This window comes from Podarcis pityusensis, assembly GCF_964106645.2.
Source record: "Podarcis pityusensis genome assembly, chromosome: 1".
NCBI lineage: Eukaryota > Metazoa > Chordata > Lepidosauria > Squamata > Lacertidae > Podarcis > Podarcis pityusensis.
In genome coordinates this window covers 52,242,061-52,259,952 of record NC_138028.1, presented here as the reverse complement: position 1 = coordinate 52,259,952, position 17,892 = coordinate 52,242,061, and the positions used below count along the sequence as shown (strand labels likewise).

The 17,892-nt window shown below is 45.4% G+C and overlaps 1 protein-coding gene across 1 annotated transcript in view; it reads right to left on the bottom strand.

Moving 5' to 3' along the window:
- SYT13 (synaptotagmin 13) overlaps positions 1-8,121 on the bottom strand; it is a 37,785-nt gene extending 29,664 nt beyond the window's left edge. Inside the window, exon 1 of the mRNA XM_081002047.1 lies at positions 7,567-8,121. Coding sequence (XP_080858173.1) covers positions 7,567-7,749 — 183 coding nt within the window. The 5' untranslated portion in view covers positions 7,750-8,121. The remainder of the gene's footprint in view (positions 1-7,566) is intronic.
- Positions 8,122-17,892: the final 9,771 nt, after the last annotated feature.

Sequence of the window (17,892 nt, the reverse complement as noted above, 5' to 3'; positions counted from 1 at the left end):
TGTACAACTTAGAATCTCTTTCTTTCAGCCTCCACTCCTCCAGCTGGTTGCTTTTTTTCAAGTTCAATGGCTGCGGAAGACGGACTTCCTGCTTCCACGTCTCTCCGCTTTCAGCCAAGTTCAAGCCAATTTAAATTTTCCCTTTAAAATCTCAAGTTCAAGTGACTCAGTCTTTTACTCACAAGTTGGTTGCTTTTTCGTCCGAATCCGTAATTTAGCAGGAAAAAGGATCAGCGCTCACCGACAGTAGCAGCGCGGCTTCGCTCCTCAGGCTGTGAAACAGCTCTCAGCGCCGCAACCCCCCTCCGCGCTCCGGAGCCCCTTACGGGGTTCCTTCTGCGCTTGGAGGGTCGCTCAAGGCGCCCACCGAGCCTCAAGACCCCAGGCTCTTGCCGCCTGGGGTTTTCCAGAGTGGGTCTCCGCTTCGCCGTAGCGGACGACCCGTTGCCTGGGGAGCCTCCTCTCCCGGTCAGAAGAGGACCGCCATTGCCGTTCGCGCCGCCCCCGGAAGTCGGTTTTCTTATTCTTTTTAGATGCTTTCCTCCCACTCTTCATCCTTCTCTCTGTTATGAATTGTTCTGTTATGGATTCTGTTATGGATTGTTATGGTCCTTTTGTTAACATTTTTATGTGAATCTACCTAATTCACACTCCCTGAAACAAAACAGAAACAGAAACACAGCTATCCTTTGAAATTCACACTTTTACAGATTTCACAATCGTTTTCCAACCAGAAATATTTATGTTAAGCGCATACAAAAATGCACACCTTAACAAAAATAATATATAAAAATGCATTATGCTTGTTCAACTTGCCTAAACAAATGTGTATATTAGGAAAAATGAACATGCATACTTTTTTATGCCCTGTTTCCTGGAGAAAATAATCCCTGGAGCTGGAGTATTTGATTGCCAAGCTGAATGTCGAATGGGGGTACTCTAGCTCCCTATGGCACTGCACTGGGTCATGCCAGAAGAACATAGTATTACCATTTGTTGCCATGCAGTGGTGTAGTGTGGGTTGCTGGTGCCCAGGGCGAACAAGCCACCATGCTGCTGTAGTGTCTCTCCCCCCCAAATAACCCGGGGCCACATTGTACTGCCTGCCTGCCCACGCAGAGAGGAGCCCTGTCAGCTGTCACAACCCTTGGCAGGCGAATCTTCCCGATGCCCACAGAGAGAAAAGCTGGGCCAGGCTGCGCTGGGGTTGCCCCTTGCCCGCCTCACTCTGTCCGTGCCTGCGCACCGTGGGCCTGTGCTACTCTGCCGCCAGAACAGGGATCCCCGCGGAAGCCTGCGCCTGCATGGGGGCATCTGGTGGTGCCCTCTCATAATTTTGTGCCATGGCCCCCTCCCACACTACACCACTGTTGCCATGCAGCCTCCCTTGCATGGCTCACAGCTTGAGAGCACCTCAGAGTTAGTAATAACAGGACAATGACTCCATTTCCCCTGGACACCTAACACTGGATTGCATAATGACATTTTCTGTATGCTGTACAGAAGAGGTGAGGGATCTGTGGCTCTCCAGATGTGGGATTCTATCTCCCATCAGCCCATGACAGCAGAGCCAATGGACAGGAATGATGGGAGTTTTAGTCCAGCCACATCTGGCAGGCTGCAGGTTCTCCATCCCTGTTGTACGCTTTTGTTTTTTCTATTATCCCATTACTCAATCCCATGAACCATAACTTGAGAAGTGGGCCACCTAGTCTAAGGCAGATTGCTCTGTCCCTGTAATCCCTTCCCCCTTTTGGTTAGCTTCAAAGTGGACCAATGTCTGGTTGCTATAGTTAAAAACATCTAACATTTAAGGAAATGTGGTTTGGGATTTTTTCTTTTTCAAGTGCCTTCCTCCTTGTTTTAAGCTACGGGAAGTAGGGGGCTGATAGATGTACAAGTTTTATCCCTTGTATATACATGGTTGTGTCCACACAAATAACAATTCCAATGTTCAGACGGATGCTTTTGGCTACAGCACAAGTCAGGGTGTGTGATTGTGTTGTAGTATATTTTATATCAGGCATGTAGCGGTGGGCTCGCCTTGCAGTGGAGAGCACGAGACATGAGCTATTGTTGCTGCCATCATTTCGTGCCAAAAGCCAGACACTCCACCAGGCAATCCATCATTGCATAACAACCGACAGCCCCCAGGGGAGCCATACACAAGTGCTGTGGGGACCAATCCGCCTCTTCTCCAGCTGCATCTGCTTTTGTTTATTGTGAATACTACAAGTTCTGCTTCTCAAATTGTGACAGCTGATGATTTAAGAGACTCCCGTCCCCTTTGCAAATGGAAATGCAACCACCACATCTTAAATAAGATGATATGTACAGGTTTGAAATATGAGAAGCCCTGAAAGCACAACCTTTCTGCTTTCTTTTCTGAACGAGAGAGAGAGAGAGAGAGAGAGAGAGAGAGAGAGAGAGAGAGAGAGAGAGAGACTGGATTGGTTGCTAGGGTTGAACAAACACCAACTGACTCAGAATAGTAGATTCCCATTGTAAGCCAGCCCATGTCAAAACACCAAACCATATGCAAAATATATTTTTGTTAGGTAGATTTCTCAGAACTGGAGAACCTGAATTTATTATTTTGGATTTCTTTTGCAATGCATGACATTTCTTGCAGTGTAGAAAGGCAAGAATACAATTATGTGTAAAAAACATACTCTAGCTTCCCCTCCATGACCGTGTCACAATCCCCGATATTGACAAGATTCAGCATCTGTGTTCCAAACATTGTTCTCTTCCCACTGATGGAAAACTATAACAGTGTATATGTGCTAAGGAACCGATATAAATGGATACAGATAGAATACACTTCCCACACAAACAAATCCATCTGAGGCTTAGGTTTGAAACACATATGCACTTGTTCTGAAGCAGACGCTTGGAAAAGGAAGGCTTGTTCCTGGCAAGAGAAGCCTGGTTATTTTTGAAAACAGAAGGGGGGGGGGAATCAGAATTACGCAGGCAAGTTATCTAAGGATATCTTCCACCTTCAAAGACAGACTGCCTCTTTAATCATGTAATTACAGTGCCAATTCACACATTCATGTTCCTCACTTGTCGATGGCAGAATTCAGTATTGACTGCGGCAGCTAGACTAGTGACTGGGAGTGGCTGCTGGGACCATATAACACCGGTCCTAAAGAATCTTCACTGGCTCCCAGTACGTTTCTGAGCACAATTCAAAGTGTTGGTGCTGACCTTTAAAGCCCTAAACAGCCTCAGCCCAGTATACCTGAAGGAGCATCTCCACCCTCATTGTTCAGCCCGGACACTGAGGTCCTCCTCTGAGGGTCTTCTGCTGGTTCCCTCACTGTGAGAAGTGAAGTTACAGGGAACCAGGCAGAAGGCCTTCTTGGTAGTGGCACCCTCCCTGTGGAACACGCTCCCTTCAGATGTCAAGGAAATAAACAAGACATCTGAAAGCAGCCCTGTTTAGGGAAGTTTTTAAGGATTGATGCTTTTATTATGTTTTTTGATGATGATGATGATGATAATTAACTTGAACGGGTGAAACAGCCACTGTAGACCTACCATTACAGAGAGACATTTCACAAGACAAAGGAGGAAAAGTGAGAGTCAATATGGGATTTGTGAGTGTATCATTTAGGACTAGATGTATGTGTGCCAGATTGTGTGAAGTAACGACCTCTGATTTGATCTGGCTGGGAATAAGCTTTAATGAAGTTGCTGCACAGGCTTCTGAGTAAACACTTAAAAGATTTCCAGAGAGATGTTAGTCTGCTGCAGCAAAAACAACAAAGACTATTTAATTTTGTTATGGCATAAGCTTTTGCAGACTAGACCATAGTTAATCAGAGACATGATCCTCAGTAATCAGGTATTTTCAATGCATGGGTGCAGAGAGGAAAAGAAAGGTTTGTGACAACACAACTAGAGCTTAAATCCTTTGGACATCTATCATTTTTGCTCATGCTGGCAAGGGCTTTGGATACTGTAATTTAATAATATCTGGCTTGCCTAATTTAAAACCCAGTTTTATTGTCACTGGCTGTACTTCTTGGATTCCATTGCCATTTAGCTGCAGACTTTATCTTCTTTTTCTTTACACCTATGTGCAGAATGTGCATGGCAAATGTGGCTCCCACTTCATGCATCTCATGAAGTGGGCTCTAGTTTATGAGATGCAACAATAAGATTTGCTCATCTCTGAAATGCAAAAGATCATTAACTTCAAGCACAACAGAAGGATTAGGAGTCCTTATGATTAGGGTTGCCATATTTCAAACAGTGAAAATCTGGACAGAAAGGTTTGTTTCATTTTTAGTTTTGCCCAAAGTTGTTTTTTGACCATTTTGAGCTATTTTTATGGAAAATTGGCACTCCCAGACACTTTTGACAATTTCCACCCAAACACTGCTGCTGAATGCAGTGTTCCATATATGTCTGGGCAATCTGGATGTATGGCAACCCGAAAATAAGTGCTGGCTTTGGTATTTGTCTGGTTCCATTTAAAAGTGGTATTCGCTTATGGACTTTAAAAAATGAAAACTGCATCAAAATTTGCCATGAGGATGAGTGATACAGTGGTACCTCAGTTTAAAAACAGCCCTGTTTACGAACTATTCATTTTATGAACTCCAAAAAACCGGAAGTAGTGTCCCAGTTTGCGAACTTTACCTCAATCTAAGAACAGAAGCTGAACGGTGGAAGGGCACTGGCGGCGGGAGGCCCCATTAGGGAAAGCACGCCTCAGTTTAAGAACGATTTCGGTTTAAGAACGGACTTCCGGAACGAATTAAGTTTGTAAACCAAGGTACCACTGTAGTAGGGTTATACAGTCGTACCTTGGTTGCTGAACTTAACCCATTCTGGGAGTCCTTTCGACTCCCAAAACGGTTCAACAACCAAGGCACGGTTTCCAATTGGCTTCAGGAGCTTCCTGCACTCAAGCGGAAGCTGTGGAAACCACGTCGGACATTCGGCTTCTGAAAAACGTTTGCAAACTGGAACAGTCACTTCTGGGTTTGTGGTGTTCAGGAGCTAAAACATCCAAGTACCAAGGCGTTTGATAACTAAGGCATGACTATAAAGTGCTGTATATATAACAGCTACAACCTGGTATAAATTCAAGCAGGGAGGAATATATGAAGTTAACAGACTGAGGCCATTGGCCCATTGTACTAGTACTGTCTACTCTGATGGACAGCAACTCTCCAGGGGACCGGGCCATGTGACATACACATGGCTGTGTGCACACACTGCAGGTAGCAGTGGAGGAAATTGCTCGGGCGCCTGGGGCAAGCTGCCCATAGGGGCAGGGCACACCGCGGGGCCTTCAGAGTCTACCTGCCTCCTCCCACTCAGCCGCCCTACAGGTGTGGGGGGGAGGCAGTGGGTGGACCGTTTGGGCAGTGTAGAGACTGAAGAAGAAGAAGAAGAAGAAGAAGAGTTTGGATTTGATATCCCGCCTTTCACTCCCCTTCAGGAGTCTCAAAGCGGCTAACATTCTCCTTTCCCTTCCTCCCCCACAACAAACACTCTGTGAGGTGAGTGGGGCTGAGAGACTTCAAAGAAGTGTGACTGGCCCAAGGTCACCCAGCAGCTGCATGTGGAGGAGCGGAGACGCGAACCCGGTTTCCCAGATTACGAGACTACCGCTCTTAACCACTACACCACGCATGGCTCGGGCACACAGCAGGCCCCGCAGTGAGTGCCGCCAGGCATTTTGTCACCCCTCTCAGTGGTGACACCCGGGGCAGTCCACCCCCCCCACCCTTCCTCCGCCCCTGACCGCAGGGCATGCTGACGTCACTGGCGCATGTCGGGAGGCGTGCTGATGTGCTGTGTGCACACAGCTGCTGCAGGATTTTGTGGGGGCCTGGACCCCTCCTTGAAAATTTGGCTTCCCCTAGATGGTACCCCTGCTCCAAGAGTTCTGGCTTAAGTCTTTTCCAGCCAAACCACTGCAAACCTTTTTAAAAAACCGAGGGTACTAAGGACTGAACCAGGGACTTCTAACATGTGCTTCATCACTGAGTTATATTCCTCCCCTTAAAAAAAATAAATCTGACTTTTCCATGTACTTTTCTTAACTCCTCCACCCACACCCTGCAATCCAATCACAGAAGGCTTGTATAAGCTAAAGGAAAGAGGGGGAAACGGTATACAGGACTGCAATTAGTAAGATCAGATGACACAGTGTGGTGTAGCCATAACAAAGCCCTATTGACATACCTCTCCACTATGGATATCACTGGGTAGTCCTGGGCTTATAAGAAGGAGAGAATCATAGGTGTGCTTGAACAAAGGCTGTGAGTGCTCTGCCTCTCTCCTGAAATGTAAGGGGTGAGCCTAGTATGAACAGATATTTCACTAAGGCTAAGCTTATACCAATGTATTTCTGTCGCTCTAACTGCACTGATTTGTGGCCAGTTTGCATCACCATAATCTTGATCAATCTGATGTGGGGGAAAGTCAGCAGAAAGACTGAAAAGTGCTGACGATTTTGCCAACAAAGGCAATATATCATTTTAAGCAAAGAACAAACAAACAAAACATTTACATCTCAGAACAGAAATCAATAGCCACTTTGAGGGCAAGTTCCATCATTTATAAGAAACAAATAATTCTCAACTCAGATTTCAGCCAGATTAGCCAAATATATATTGCTATTGTTGTTAAGACTGTTGTCAACATATCTAGCAATAATATAATAGCCTGTGCAATAGGCCATGGATACCCATTTTCCAGATTGGCAACTGAGGCCAAAAGAGAATGATTTACCCATACCTACCCATTCAACAAGTCCATAACTGGGATGGAATCTGAACCCTTTCCTTCAAGGCCAGTTACCAAAATTATGTCAGATGGGCCACCCTCATTTCTGGTTACAACTGATATACTGCAATCACTTTGCTTCCACTCCTCATTTAGGCAAACACTGAGATAACGCAATAAGCTAAACATGCATTATAAGTTAAGTTCACTACAGTGTAACAGGACTCTCCATAGCTGTCATGACATATGTCATAATTAGATTTCGACTGCCAGCTGGATAGGGATGCCTTATTTTAAAATTTCACAAACATATTTCAGTATGAATATGTATATACACTAGTTAGTTACACAGAAGGCTTTTTTTGTGCAGCAGAAGCGTATGTGCATACATGCATGGAAATGGAAAGATCAGTGGGCATTAGGAAACATTCAAGCATGATTACTGTTATTTCGGTTATTTTTTCGCTTGGCGTCCAGGCTCTTTATGCAAATCAACCTGGTCTAGCCACCCAGACATTGTGGGATCCCTGTAGGTTTGCCACCCCTGCTTTCTCTCTCGCTCTTTCATAAAACAAAAGCGGGCTGTTGCTTTGGTAATCCCACACGCCACCTGAGACCCCTCCCTCCCCCCCCTGCCGCCTTCTGTCTTCCTCCCTGCACAGAAGTAGAGCTGCCCCCTGAAACCCTGCAAACACAGAAGCTTGCTATCAATCACAGTACATCACAAACTGGGCACCCCAGCTCAGAGCGCGCTGTTCTGAAGCCGCTGCATCAATGGGAGAAGAGTAGGGCAAAATCAATATGGTGCTTTACCTGCTGGACTGTCTGTAGTACGCTGGGCTTGGCATTTTCTGGGTCCTGATCTTGCTCCTTGTCTGAGGCTCCCTTCCCAGGTTGCTTACATTTGCACAGGCAGGTGAGACCGCATAAGGCAAGGAGGCCAGTAGCAGTCCCCAAGGTAGCTCCCAGAGCAATCACTGGGACAGACAAAACCATCGTCTCAGGCTAGGAAGCCACAACTTTACTCAGCCAGCGCAAGCATCATCCACCTCCTTGCAGAATTTCTCCCAGTCTCAGCCTCTTTGGAAGAGCGCAATAGATCCCCTCCAGCAGCAGTGGACAGAGAAAAGTGATTCACAAGGAACTAGGGGGTTGCTCCTGCAGGGCTAGATGATCAGATAACCTCTCCATCCCTCATGTGGGTATTTCTGGCTCAGTGCTCCAGGGGAAGCAAAGAGGAGCGGAGGAAGTTGCAGTTCCATCGCCTGCAGTCCCTTTCAGACTGCGAGCAGGCAGCTTTCATTGAAGCTCGTTCTCCAGCACCACTGGGGAAAGTCTGATGTACGATAGAGTCAGACGTCAGCAAGAAGGGGGTGGGCCGTGCTGGCCAACTCGCAGAAAGTGCATCCAAGCCAGTGACGGGAGACCCTTTAAAAGGGGCTTGCTGCAAAGTAGCTTGATGGGGTGGGGGGAGAGAAAACACATTGCAATTATTGTCCACGCCACACACACATACACCTTGTTCAAAATTGCATGACTGCTAAAAATAAGAAGCATAAAGTGCATCTGACTGACACTTGAGACAGATAGCCTTGGAAAAAAGATACAACAGGTGCTTTCGCATGCATTTCTAGCAGAACTGTTTCAGCTAATCCAGGTCAAAACCGGCGTGATTACAATGTGGGGGGTGGCAGTGAATGTGATGTATAAGTCAGAATCTATAGAGTTTACTTGGCTGATCCAGTGGGGAAGCACTCTTCTGCAATGCCAATCCCCATCCCTCCACCCCAAAAAGATTACATTAGGTAACTGGAGAAGTGTACGAACATCCTCAGGCCAACCGCCCTGAGTGTTTGTTTAATGTCCTGGCAGCATCCAGTATCTCTTTGGGGTTGAGGTCGGAGGTCAATAATCCCTCCGTGTTTTTTCCAGGATTTTTTCTTTCCAAGGAGGGAATGCAACACACAATCAAAATGTGTTTTTCCTGTAACATTGCTAATTTGGGAGTGTGTGGGGTGAATCCTGCCCCCTCAGTGCTGCTGCATATGCTGGGCTCATTTCTCAGCCAACACCCGATGGGCTTTAGTCTGAAGGGGGCTGCTTCAGTTGTGCATAAGGTTTCCAACACGTGACAGGACGTATGTGATTGAGTTTTGTCAGGCTTATTTTAGCTTCATTCTCACAAACAGCAGGTGTGGTAGTAAGCTTTGTGTTTGGACTGTACCACTTCAGAGAGAAAGCGGGACTCATATGACACAGTACTCCCCCTCCTGCCCTATGCACATAAAAGAGCCATTCCCATAGAAAATAAACATGTCAGAAATGTTTCAACTGGCATTTAGTTTTAAGACATGCAGGGATTTATTGATCAATTTATTGGCTATAAGCAGAAGCATTCAGCGACGCGAACCTCCACTCGTAGTCTGAACCATCTGGGATGAGAGTCCTGGAAGACCTGCTCCCTGATTTGCGGGCCTTTTTCCACCTGGCCTGAGAGAGCAGGGCCCTAACTGACTCCAGCTACTCTTGGGCCAGAGTATTGTTTAGGGGGTTTTCTTGGGGTGGTGAGTTGTTGCTATTATTGATATAATTTTTTGTATCTTTATTTTAGATCTTAGTACGATTTCTGTGGAAATTGTTCATTCTGGTTGGGTACTTTTGGATGTTTTTTTATTGTTTATGACTACTGTGGTTATGTTTGTAATGATGTAATTTTTTATATGCTGTAAGCTGCCTTAAGCATGATTTTAATTTTGGAAAGGCAGCATACAAATAAAATGATTGATTGATTGATTGATTGATTTAAAGGATATAACCCTCAGTCCCTGTTACATCAGCTGTTTCTGAGAGTAAAGGTAAAGGGACCCCTGATTGTTAGGTCCAGTCGTGGACGACTCTGCGGTTGTGGCGCTCATCTGGCTTTACTGGCCAAGGGAGCCAGCATACAGCTTCTGGGTCACGTGGCCAGCATGACTAATCCGCTTCTGGCAAACCAGAGCAGCACACGGAAACGCTGTTTACCTTCCTACCGGAGCGGTACCTATTTATCTATTTGCACTTCGTGTTATGTACTGAAGTTCTCACCCTGGGCCAGCAGGGGGATACTGTAGATAGTTTTCACTCAGATCCACATATGCGAATAAGGAATTGAAAGTGATGTTGAGTGATTGGATAGTTACAGAAAGATTTTACTGTTGCGTTGTAGTGGAGCTCTATATAAGCAGGCTGGCTGAACCCTTCAGTTCAGTTCTGTTCTGGCCTTTGAATAAACAAGAGCTGTTTGAAGAATCACTGTGTTGTATGATATGTTCACCCACAACCTAACACTTCGTGCTTTCAAACTGCTAGGTTGGCAGGAGCAGGGACCGAGCAACGGGAGCTCACCCCGTCACGGGGATTCGAACCTCCGACTTTCTGGTCGGCAAGCCCTAGACTCTGTGGTTTAACCCACCCACCACCCGCGTTACATCAGCTGTTTCTGAGAAGTAGGCCCTTATTTACCCAGGCATGACAAGCTGCAACTGGCAAAATTCCCCCTTCTACTCAAGCTTTCATAGTGTACAAAGAGCCTTATACTACTTTGCTCACAGACCCCCAAATATCCTCTGGTTGTCTTTCAGAATAAGCCCAGCCTATAAACTGCCTTTTAATGTTACTGTTTTCATAATAATTTTGGATTGACATTTAAAATCAATGCTTCATTATCTTTTTATATAAGCTGCCTTCTGAGGGCTACTTCCAAAATGGCAACTTTGCAATACAGTACATATATGTCAGGTAATGAAACAATCTACTATATATTATGGAAAGTGGTTTGTCAGCCTGTCTGTCCATCTGTTCTCTGTGGGTTCAGCCACCTCTTGAGATATCACTGCCAAACTTGGCACAAGGGTTTCCAAGCTGGGGGCAGCAGTCGCTGTTGATGTTTGGCCACTGACCACCGTTTTGAATCAAATGGCGAACTCAAATGTGGCTTGGCATGACTTTGCCTGTTTTCTTGGCATGGGTTCAGCCACTTCTTGAAATAACATCACAAAACCTGGCACAAGACTTCCCAAGGTGAGGGAAGGGCACCATTTTGAATCAAGATGCTGGAATGAAACACAAATTTGGTGCAACTTCTTTGGCATGACTTGCCATGACTTTGCCTGTTTTTTGTGGGGATGATTAGGGAGGCTGGAGAGGATATATTATTTAATGATATCCTTCCTGACTTGTGCTAGCAAGTTCCATATTCTAGCAGAGTTCCAAACATCCCCCTTTTTAAATTACGCAGCGATCAGCTTGTTGCTGACTCATCTGAGTCTTACTATTAAAGATTCCTTCCTGGTAAAATTCCTTCTAATCCTTCTTAAAAAGAATAAACACAAGAATCTGATTAACGGTTAATATAAAAGTAGTTTACTCACAGATTCATTCATGTTCAAAGGTATATCCCTGAAGGCAGGCTTAGGTTACTTAACAATTAGAACTATTCCATAAAGAAGTTAGTCCCCAGTGACTGCGACTAAGCAGTCACTTCTTCAAACACACAGCAACATACAAAACACACACTGATCAGAACATGGAGGCCGTGTGCACCTCCATGCTAGTACAGCAGACCACACCTTCTTCAAGTCACACGTAGTAGAAGTCTGTCTCAGCTCAAGAGGAAACAGGAAGTCTTCTCCTGAGTGGTACAAAAAAACCCACCCCGTAACATGTCCACTGCAGGAATGTTGTACATGACTGCAGTTTTACATCCCACATTTTTCAGCATAGATCCTGCCAACGCTTGAGATATTGTTGCCAAACCTGGCATGAGTTGGGGGTGGCAGTCTTCATTGACCTTTCGATGCTGGGCACCATTTTGATTCAAGGTGGTGGATCAAAATGTGCCTTTGGCATAACTGCCTGATTTTTGGCGTGATGGGTTGAAAAACCACAAATTGCACTACAGTGGTACCTAGGGTTAAGTACTTAATTCGTTCTGGAGATCCGTTCTTAACCTGAAACTGTTCTTAACCTGAAGCACTACTTTAGCTAATGGGGCCTCCTGCTGCCACCATGCCACCAGAGCACGATTTCTGTTCTCATCCTGAAGCAAAGTTCTTAACCTGAGGTACTATTTCTGGGTTAGTGCAGTCTGTAACCTGAAGTGTATGTAACCTGAAACGTATGTAACCTGAGGTACCACTGTACTTAAAAATCACAGTATCTTTGGGTTTCTACAAAGTCCCAGGCAGCACCAGGCAGTCCCTACTAGTCAATCACTAATACAGAGAGCCAGCCATCCTATTTGCTTCCACTTAGTGGGCTTCCTCTGGAGGGCACCAGTTTGAGGAAGGCTACAGTAGACAGCCTGAGGGAGCTGCCTGTTGTAGGGATGTGGCATGGGCTACAATATAAGGAATCAGGAGAGTAATCTCTCTCAAGTGTCACAGCAAAAAAAGACAATGAAGTGAATGCAATAAAGTGAATAGACCCAGTGAATTGACTCCGTAAATAGATAGAAATCAGGTGTGGGGCTCTATGTACAGAAGCGGAGTGTATCTACGGACAGAGAGCTGAAACAAAGGTCAAGGCAGTGAGTGAGGAGATGGGATTGGAAGCAGAGCAAATAAATGAGATCACAGATAATAGCTAAGGAGGAAATGGTAAAGTAAAATGGATGAAGCAGCCTGCTGTGCAGGGAGGGGGGGTGTTACTGATTTCTTTAGCAGAAAAAAGAATCAGGGCAAGGCTGGGGGAGCTGTGCACCCTAATGTCAGGGACTGTGCTGAGGAGGGATGCACTGAGGAGGAATGGTGGGAGCCTCCCCTCCTCCTGCTCCTGCTCCTGAATCTTCCCAGGAGCAGGAGGGCAGTATAGATTTGGAACAGTGGTTTGCAGAGGGACATAGTTCAGAAGGCAGAAGCTGGGAAATACTGGATGGGGAACAGCTAGGAGAAGAAACACTGAAAAAGAGAGGGTTAACAAATTCACAGTCTCTAGACCAGGGGCCAGCAAACTTTTTGAGCAGGGGTCTGGTCCACTGTCTCTCAGACCTTGTGGGGGACCGGACTATATTTTGGGGGGGAAAATGATGCAAGAGCACCACGAGCCCTAGATGGCTGCTTACCTGTGTTTTGCAAGTGGCAGGGGCTGGCGGCAGTGGCAGGACAATGAGCGGCACACAAAACGGCTCTGGAGAGGTGCTGCTTAAAATGGCGGCTACTCAAGCACTGCTGCTGCTGGCACCAACAAAGCCCAGCCCCCTTCCTCCTCTAGGCAGGGCAGGGAGAAGCAGGAGGAGGGAGGGAGGAGGTGCCGCCACTGTGTGAGAGAGAGGAAGGGAGAGGGAAATAATGTGTGCGCTGGTGATCCACGCGGCAATTCATGGACTGTCCATGGGCTGGATCCAGAAGGCAATCGGGCCTGATCTGGCCCGTGGGCCTTAGTTTGCCTACCCATGCTCTTGACAGCATTCCTCCACTCAGCCCAAGGTCAAGAAGATCTCAGAAAGTGTCAGAACAGAAAGCACAGAGGGTACAAGCTCAATTTTCAAGATGTAGGAGTCACATAGATTAATAGGGATGGAAGGGGGTATGATCCTTTATTGGGAGCACTGCCATTTCTAGGAGATGTGTTCTTTGTTCTCTCCCTGTGATTATTAAAGTAACTCGTAAGGTGTTCCTTTCTTTGATCTTCTTAACTACTGCCATGGGGGGAGGGGAGGAAGTTGATTCCCCGAAGCCTGACACCTGACTTCTATAATAGGAGATGCAGTCCAACAACATTTGGAGAGCCATAGGGACCACAACCCTGATGTAGGTGTTACAACTGATTGGGGCTGGCCCACCCATGAGGCAGGGGGAGGCAGTTACCTCAGACATTCCAGTTTCACCTGAGCTGCCAAATGGGGAGCAACGTCCCTGCTACAGACCACTCAGCAATGCTGCCCCATTTGGATCCCAAACGGTGCCCCTCCCTTTCCAGAGCTAATATTTTTTTAAAAAAATCTTGCTGCACCATCCTGCCTTTGTCACTTCACCCTGCCAATCGGCATAGGGCCTGTGTTCCCCCTTTGTCGCTGGAAAGCATGTCAAGTTACTTCAAAGTAGCTGCATCCTGCATAGATCATTTTCAGATCACTGAAGCACCCAGTCCAGCAGGAAGATTCTCTGCCCTGGAACTTATTCCTACAAAATCAGCAATAAAATCGGTGATGGGGAGAAAAAAGATTGCATATGACTGATACAAAAGTCATATGAACACCTTGGCTCTTTCTGGAAATCATTCATTGGCCTTATTTCCTATCCATGTACAACACTAGAAGACATGAATATATTAATACCCTTTTATGCAGAGCCTGGCTAAAAAAAAAGAGCTGATTGCTTTCCTTCTCAAACTTGCCCTTCAGCTTCTATTTCTAGAATGACTAGAATTTTATATGAAAATTTCACCCTGAAAACAAAATTCTGCTGCTGTAGAAAGAATTGCACTGGCTGTCAGTTGACTACTAGGCTAAGTTCAAAGTGCTGGCGCTTGTATGCAAAGCCTTTTACATCTTAGGACCAGGTTAATACCATTAACCTGGCCCTAAGATGTTTTACCCTTATATGAGCTCTTCATGAGAGGGCATCCTGCTTCTGCATGTACAGTACTGTAATGTATTCAGTGGTCTGTGTTTGCCTGAGCTGGAATCTGGACTAAGGATTCTGAGCCCCTGTGTTCTGATTTGATACATGATATCCAATCACAAAACATTTCAGGATTTGGGCCTCTGCCATTGGCCCTTAAACTCTGAGTCATGATTCGCTGCTTGGAAATTTAGACAGCCACTCACGTTGGAAGTGGGAGTGGCCCAAGCCTTCAGAAATGTATATAAACAGTTGCTTTGCCCCTGTTCTCCAGTTCTGTTAGTTCAATAAAGGTTCTTGTTGTTATCACTGTGTTTTGCCGCAAGGGAACCCACCTACACTTCATGTACTTCCCTCCTCTGCTCTCCTCATATGTGCCCCCCACCATTCCCAAATCTGCTCCAGCGGTTTGGGGAAACCTTCAGAACAGATCTGGGACAGGGGCACGGGAGGAGCAGATGGCAGGAAAATCCCATTGCTCACACAGTAGCTGTTTCACTCACGCAATCAATTAATTGAATACCAGCTCATCACGTCAAGAGATTTGTCCTACACAGTGTAGGAATCTGACATTTAATGTGGCAGCATCTACTTTTTGGAGTATGTATCAGGCAGGCAACACCTCTATGGCCTTCTCAGCACATTACTTTTCAAACAAACCTTTCAAGTGGAGGTTTTAATCCTCATCTCTATCTGTATGAGACCTGAAATTGTTTTTACATATGTTTATATTGTTGGCAATTTTACTGCAAAATCGGGATCTTTTAGGGGAAACGACTCATAAACGAAATAATAAATAAATAAGCAAGACACTTCAAATTTGTAGCTGTCGTGAAGTAGTGATTCTGCGAGAAAGTATTGCTGGGTGGGGCCCCTCAGCCAGGTGGCAACAATTAGTCTCCAAAGTGGGAGCAGGTGATGGGGCTGGCTGGCTGCCAGCATCCCCCAGCCCCTATAAATCTTTGAGTTAACCTGCCAAGGGGGAGAGAGAATATGCCATAGATTAGACAGATTGAGGGAGGGGCATTTCCCCATAGTTTCCTTATTTGTTCTAGTTTCAAAGAATGTGGGGGTTTGGGGTGATATTTTTCCTCCAAGGAAGAAATGAATGGATGAACAATTTGGCAGGACAAAATGAAGGAGCTGGTGAAGCACTCTGTGGGCATGAGTCACCACCAAGCATCTTGGTGCCCCTTGAGAGTCATTCCCTTCCTAACTCTTTAAGGATACTAAATCTTGTTTAGAGGTCTGCTGCAGGAGTCATGGAAAACTTGCTTTACGGTGCAGAATCTTAATGCAAACCATTTCCTACTAAAAATAAAAATTAAGGGGCCCGCGTGTTGCTTCCCAAGGTCAGTGGTGAAATGTCTTCATTCTTCACAGTTCGTTGTCGTCTCCCAAGATTGCCATTGCTGCCACCTGGCTGTTATTGATATACTTAAATCTCTTGAAATGTCATTCTGTTGAATCCTTCCTTTCACTTTGTCTTCCCTAAAGATCTGATTTGCAACACAAAAAGAAATATTTCAGAAGGGAAGCAAGGGTGCTGGAAGCTGTTTTGCCGAGTGTGGGGGAGGGAGGGGGGATTTTTGATCAATACTTTCCCAACTATTTCAGGGACAGGAGGTGATGTGAAAAATTGCGCCCACAACATTACAGTTTTATGGCAGGTAAAAATGAATCTCCCCATGTGTCCTGTGGGCAGTTGGTCTGCCAATGAGAGAAGTGCCCCTTGGAAAGAACTATGCAAAACTGCATGCAAGTAGGCCCAGGAGCATTTCTGGTAGGCACTTTTAAATTTGATTTTGGGGCAGGGAGAACTAAAAGGGATTGTTCCCTCTGACTACAAGCTTCACCTGCCAATCACCTCTCCTTCTCCCTTCCTCCTGCTCTTGTGTTTGTTCTCCCATCACCCTACTCTGAGATCATGGCATTACAGTAAGCTTAAAGACATTGTTTTTGCTTTCAAACTACACTGATGTCTGGATTGCTGAGGCACCACAAAGCATTTCAGGGGTCCCCAATTCAACTTGTCCCACCTTGCACAGCTCATGTGTCACTCTGCCAAGCCCCAAATCCTTCTGAGGAGCCTGCTCAGCCGTGCAATTCGAGATTTGTCCTAATTCAATGCATGCCCTAATTAATACATATGTGCGCGTATTATATTTTCCCTCCCCCACATTCAGAATCCTCAATTCCCCCCACCTCAAATATGGATCAGCATTTTTATAAATCTATGAGGATAGCTTGTCTGGAGATTATGCTCATGATTGTATGCAATAGTGCTTATCCGTTATATAGCTGAAAGGGAGGGAAGATCTCCCAAGCTGGTCATCTTGATTGATGGCTCAATGTCTTCTGTTCTTCTAGAACATTAACTACTGATTGCCATGGCTCTAAAAGCAATGTAAGGGGGCTTCCTTGAAAACACAGTATTTCTGTTCCAGCCACACATCAGTGCTCAATGGCTCATTCATATATAGCCCCAGTTTATACCAGCATTAAAAATCGGCTTGGGAAATAAGACAATTGATTGTCTCTTGGAATGACAACACTAAATCAAAAGTGCCATCAAAGTTCCTCTACAAGACTCCGTCAGAATCAAAATGAAGTTCTCAGTAGGATTAACGTGACTGAAAATAGCACCTGTAAAAGCATCATAAGCCTTTGTCTACAGAAATGCCATCTGCTGAGTTCCAAGATGGAAAATATGGAGGCCATGTTCACAGCATATATTTAAAGCATTATGATATCATGGCTTAGGGGAGCTGTATTCCCCTCACAACTCCCAGAGTTCCAGGTGAAGAGGGATTAATTGCTAAACTACTCTTTGTGAGGGGAGTAACAACTCTCAGCATCCTTAACAAACGACAGCTCCCAGAATTCTTTGGAGGAAGCCATGATTATTTAAAGTGACATCACAGTGCTTTAAAAGTATGGCATGAATGTGACCTAATTCTGAAAAGCTCTGAAGAAGTGATTCCCAGGCCAGGGAGTTCATGCCGTAAGTGTCTGAAAAGAGCATCAACTGGCCAGAGAGAACTGTTGGAGCATCTTCTTCCTCAGCTTCCCTGGGGCTCCTTAAGACCTGTGTGCCCTGAGGGAAGGCAGAATTGGAGATGGTCTGGGTAAGGAGCACATGCCATCAGCTCGTGCAGCAACCACCTGTGGCCTCACAGAATTCTGCTGTTCCATGTTTTGTAACCATTTGCTTGCTTCAGTATTTTTACAATTTATAATTCAGAGATGGATGAAATGAGAGGAAATACATTTTATCACTTGTTCCTTCTAGTTTTGCCACAATTTCATCTCTCAGTCTTGCCAGTTCTTCGTCATCTTATCATTTCTGATCCCATTTTCCATTTCATTCATCTCTGGTTTAATTTCATTCCTCATTTCATCCATCTCTGATCTGAAAGATTTTATTTGTTCAACAAATATCTGCTGAAGGATGCCAACAGTAAGCGGTGAGTCCAAAACTGCCTTTCTTTCCTTTATAGTGTTTTTTTTTCTGGTACTTGCCATACTGAAATGAAAA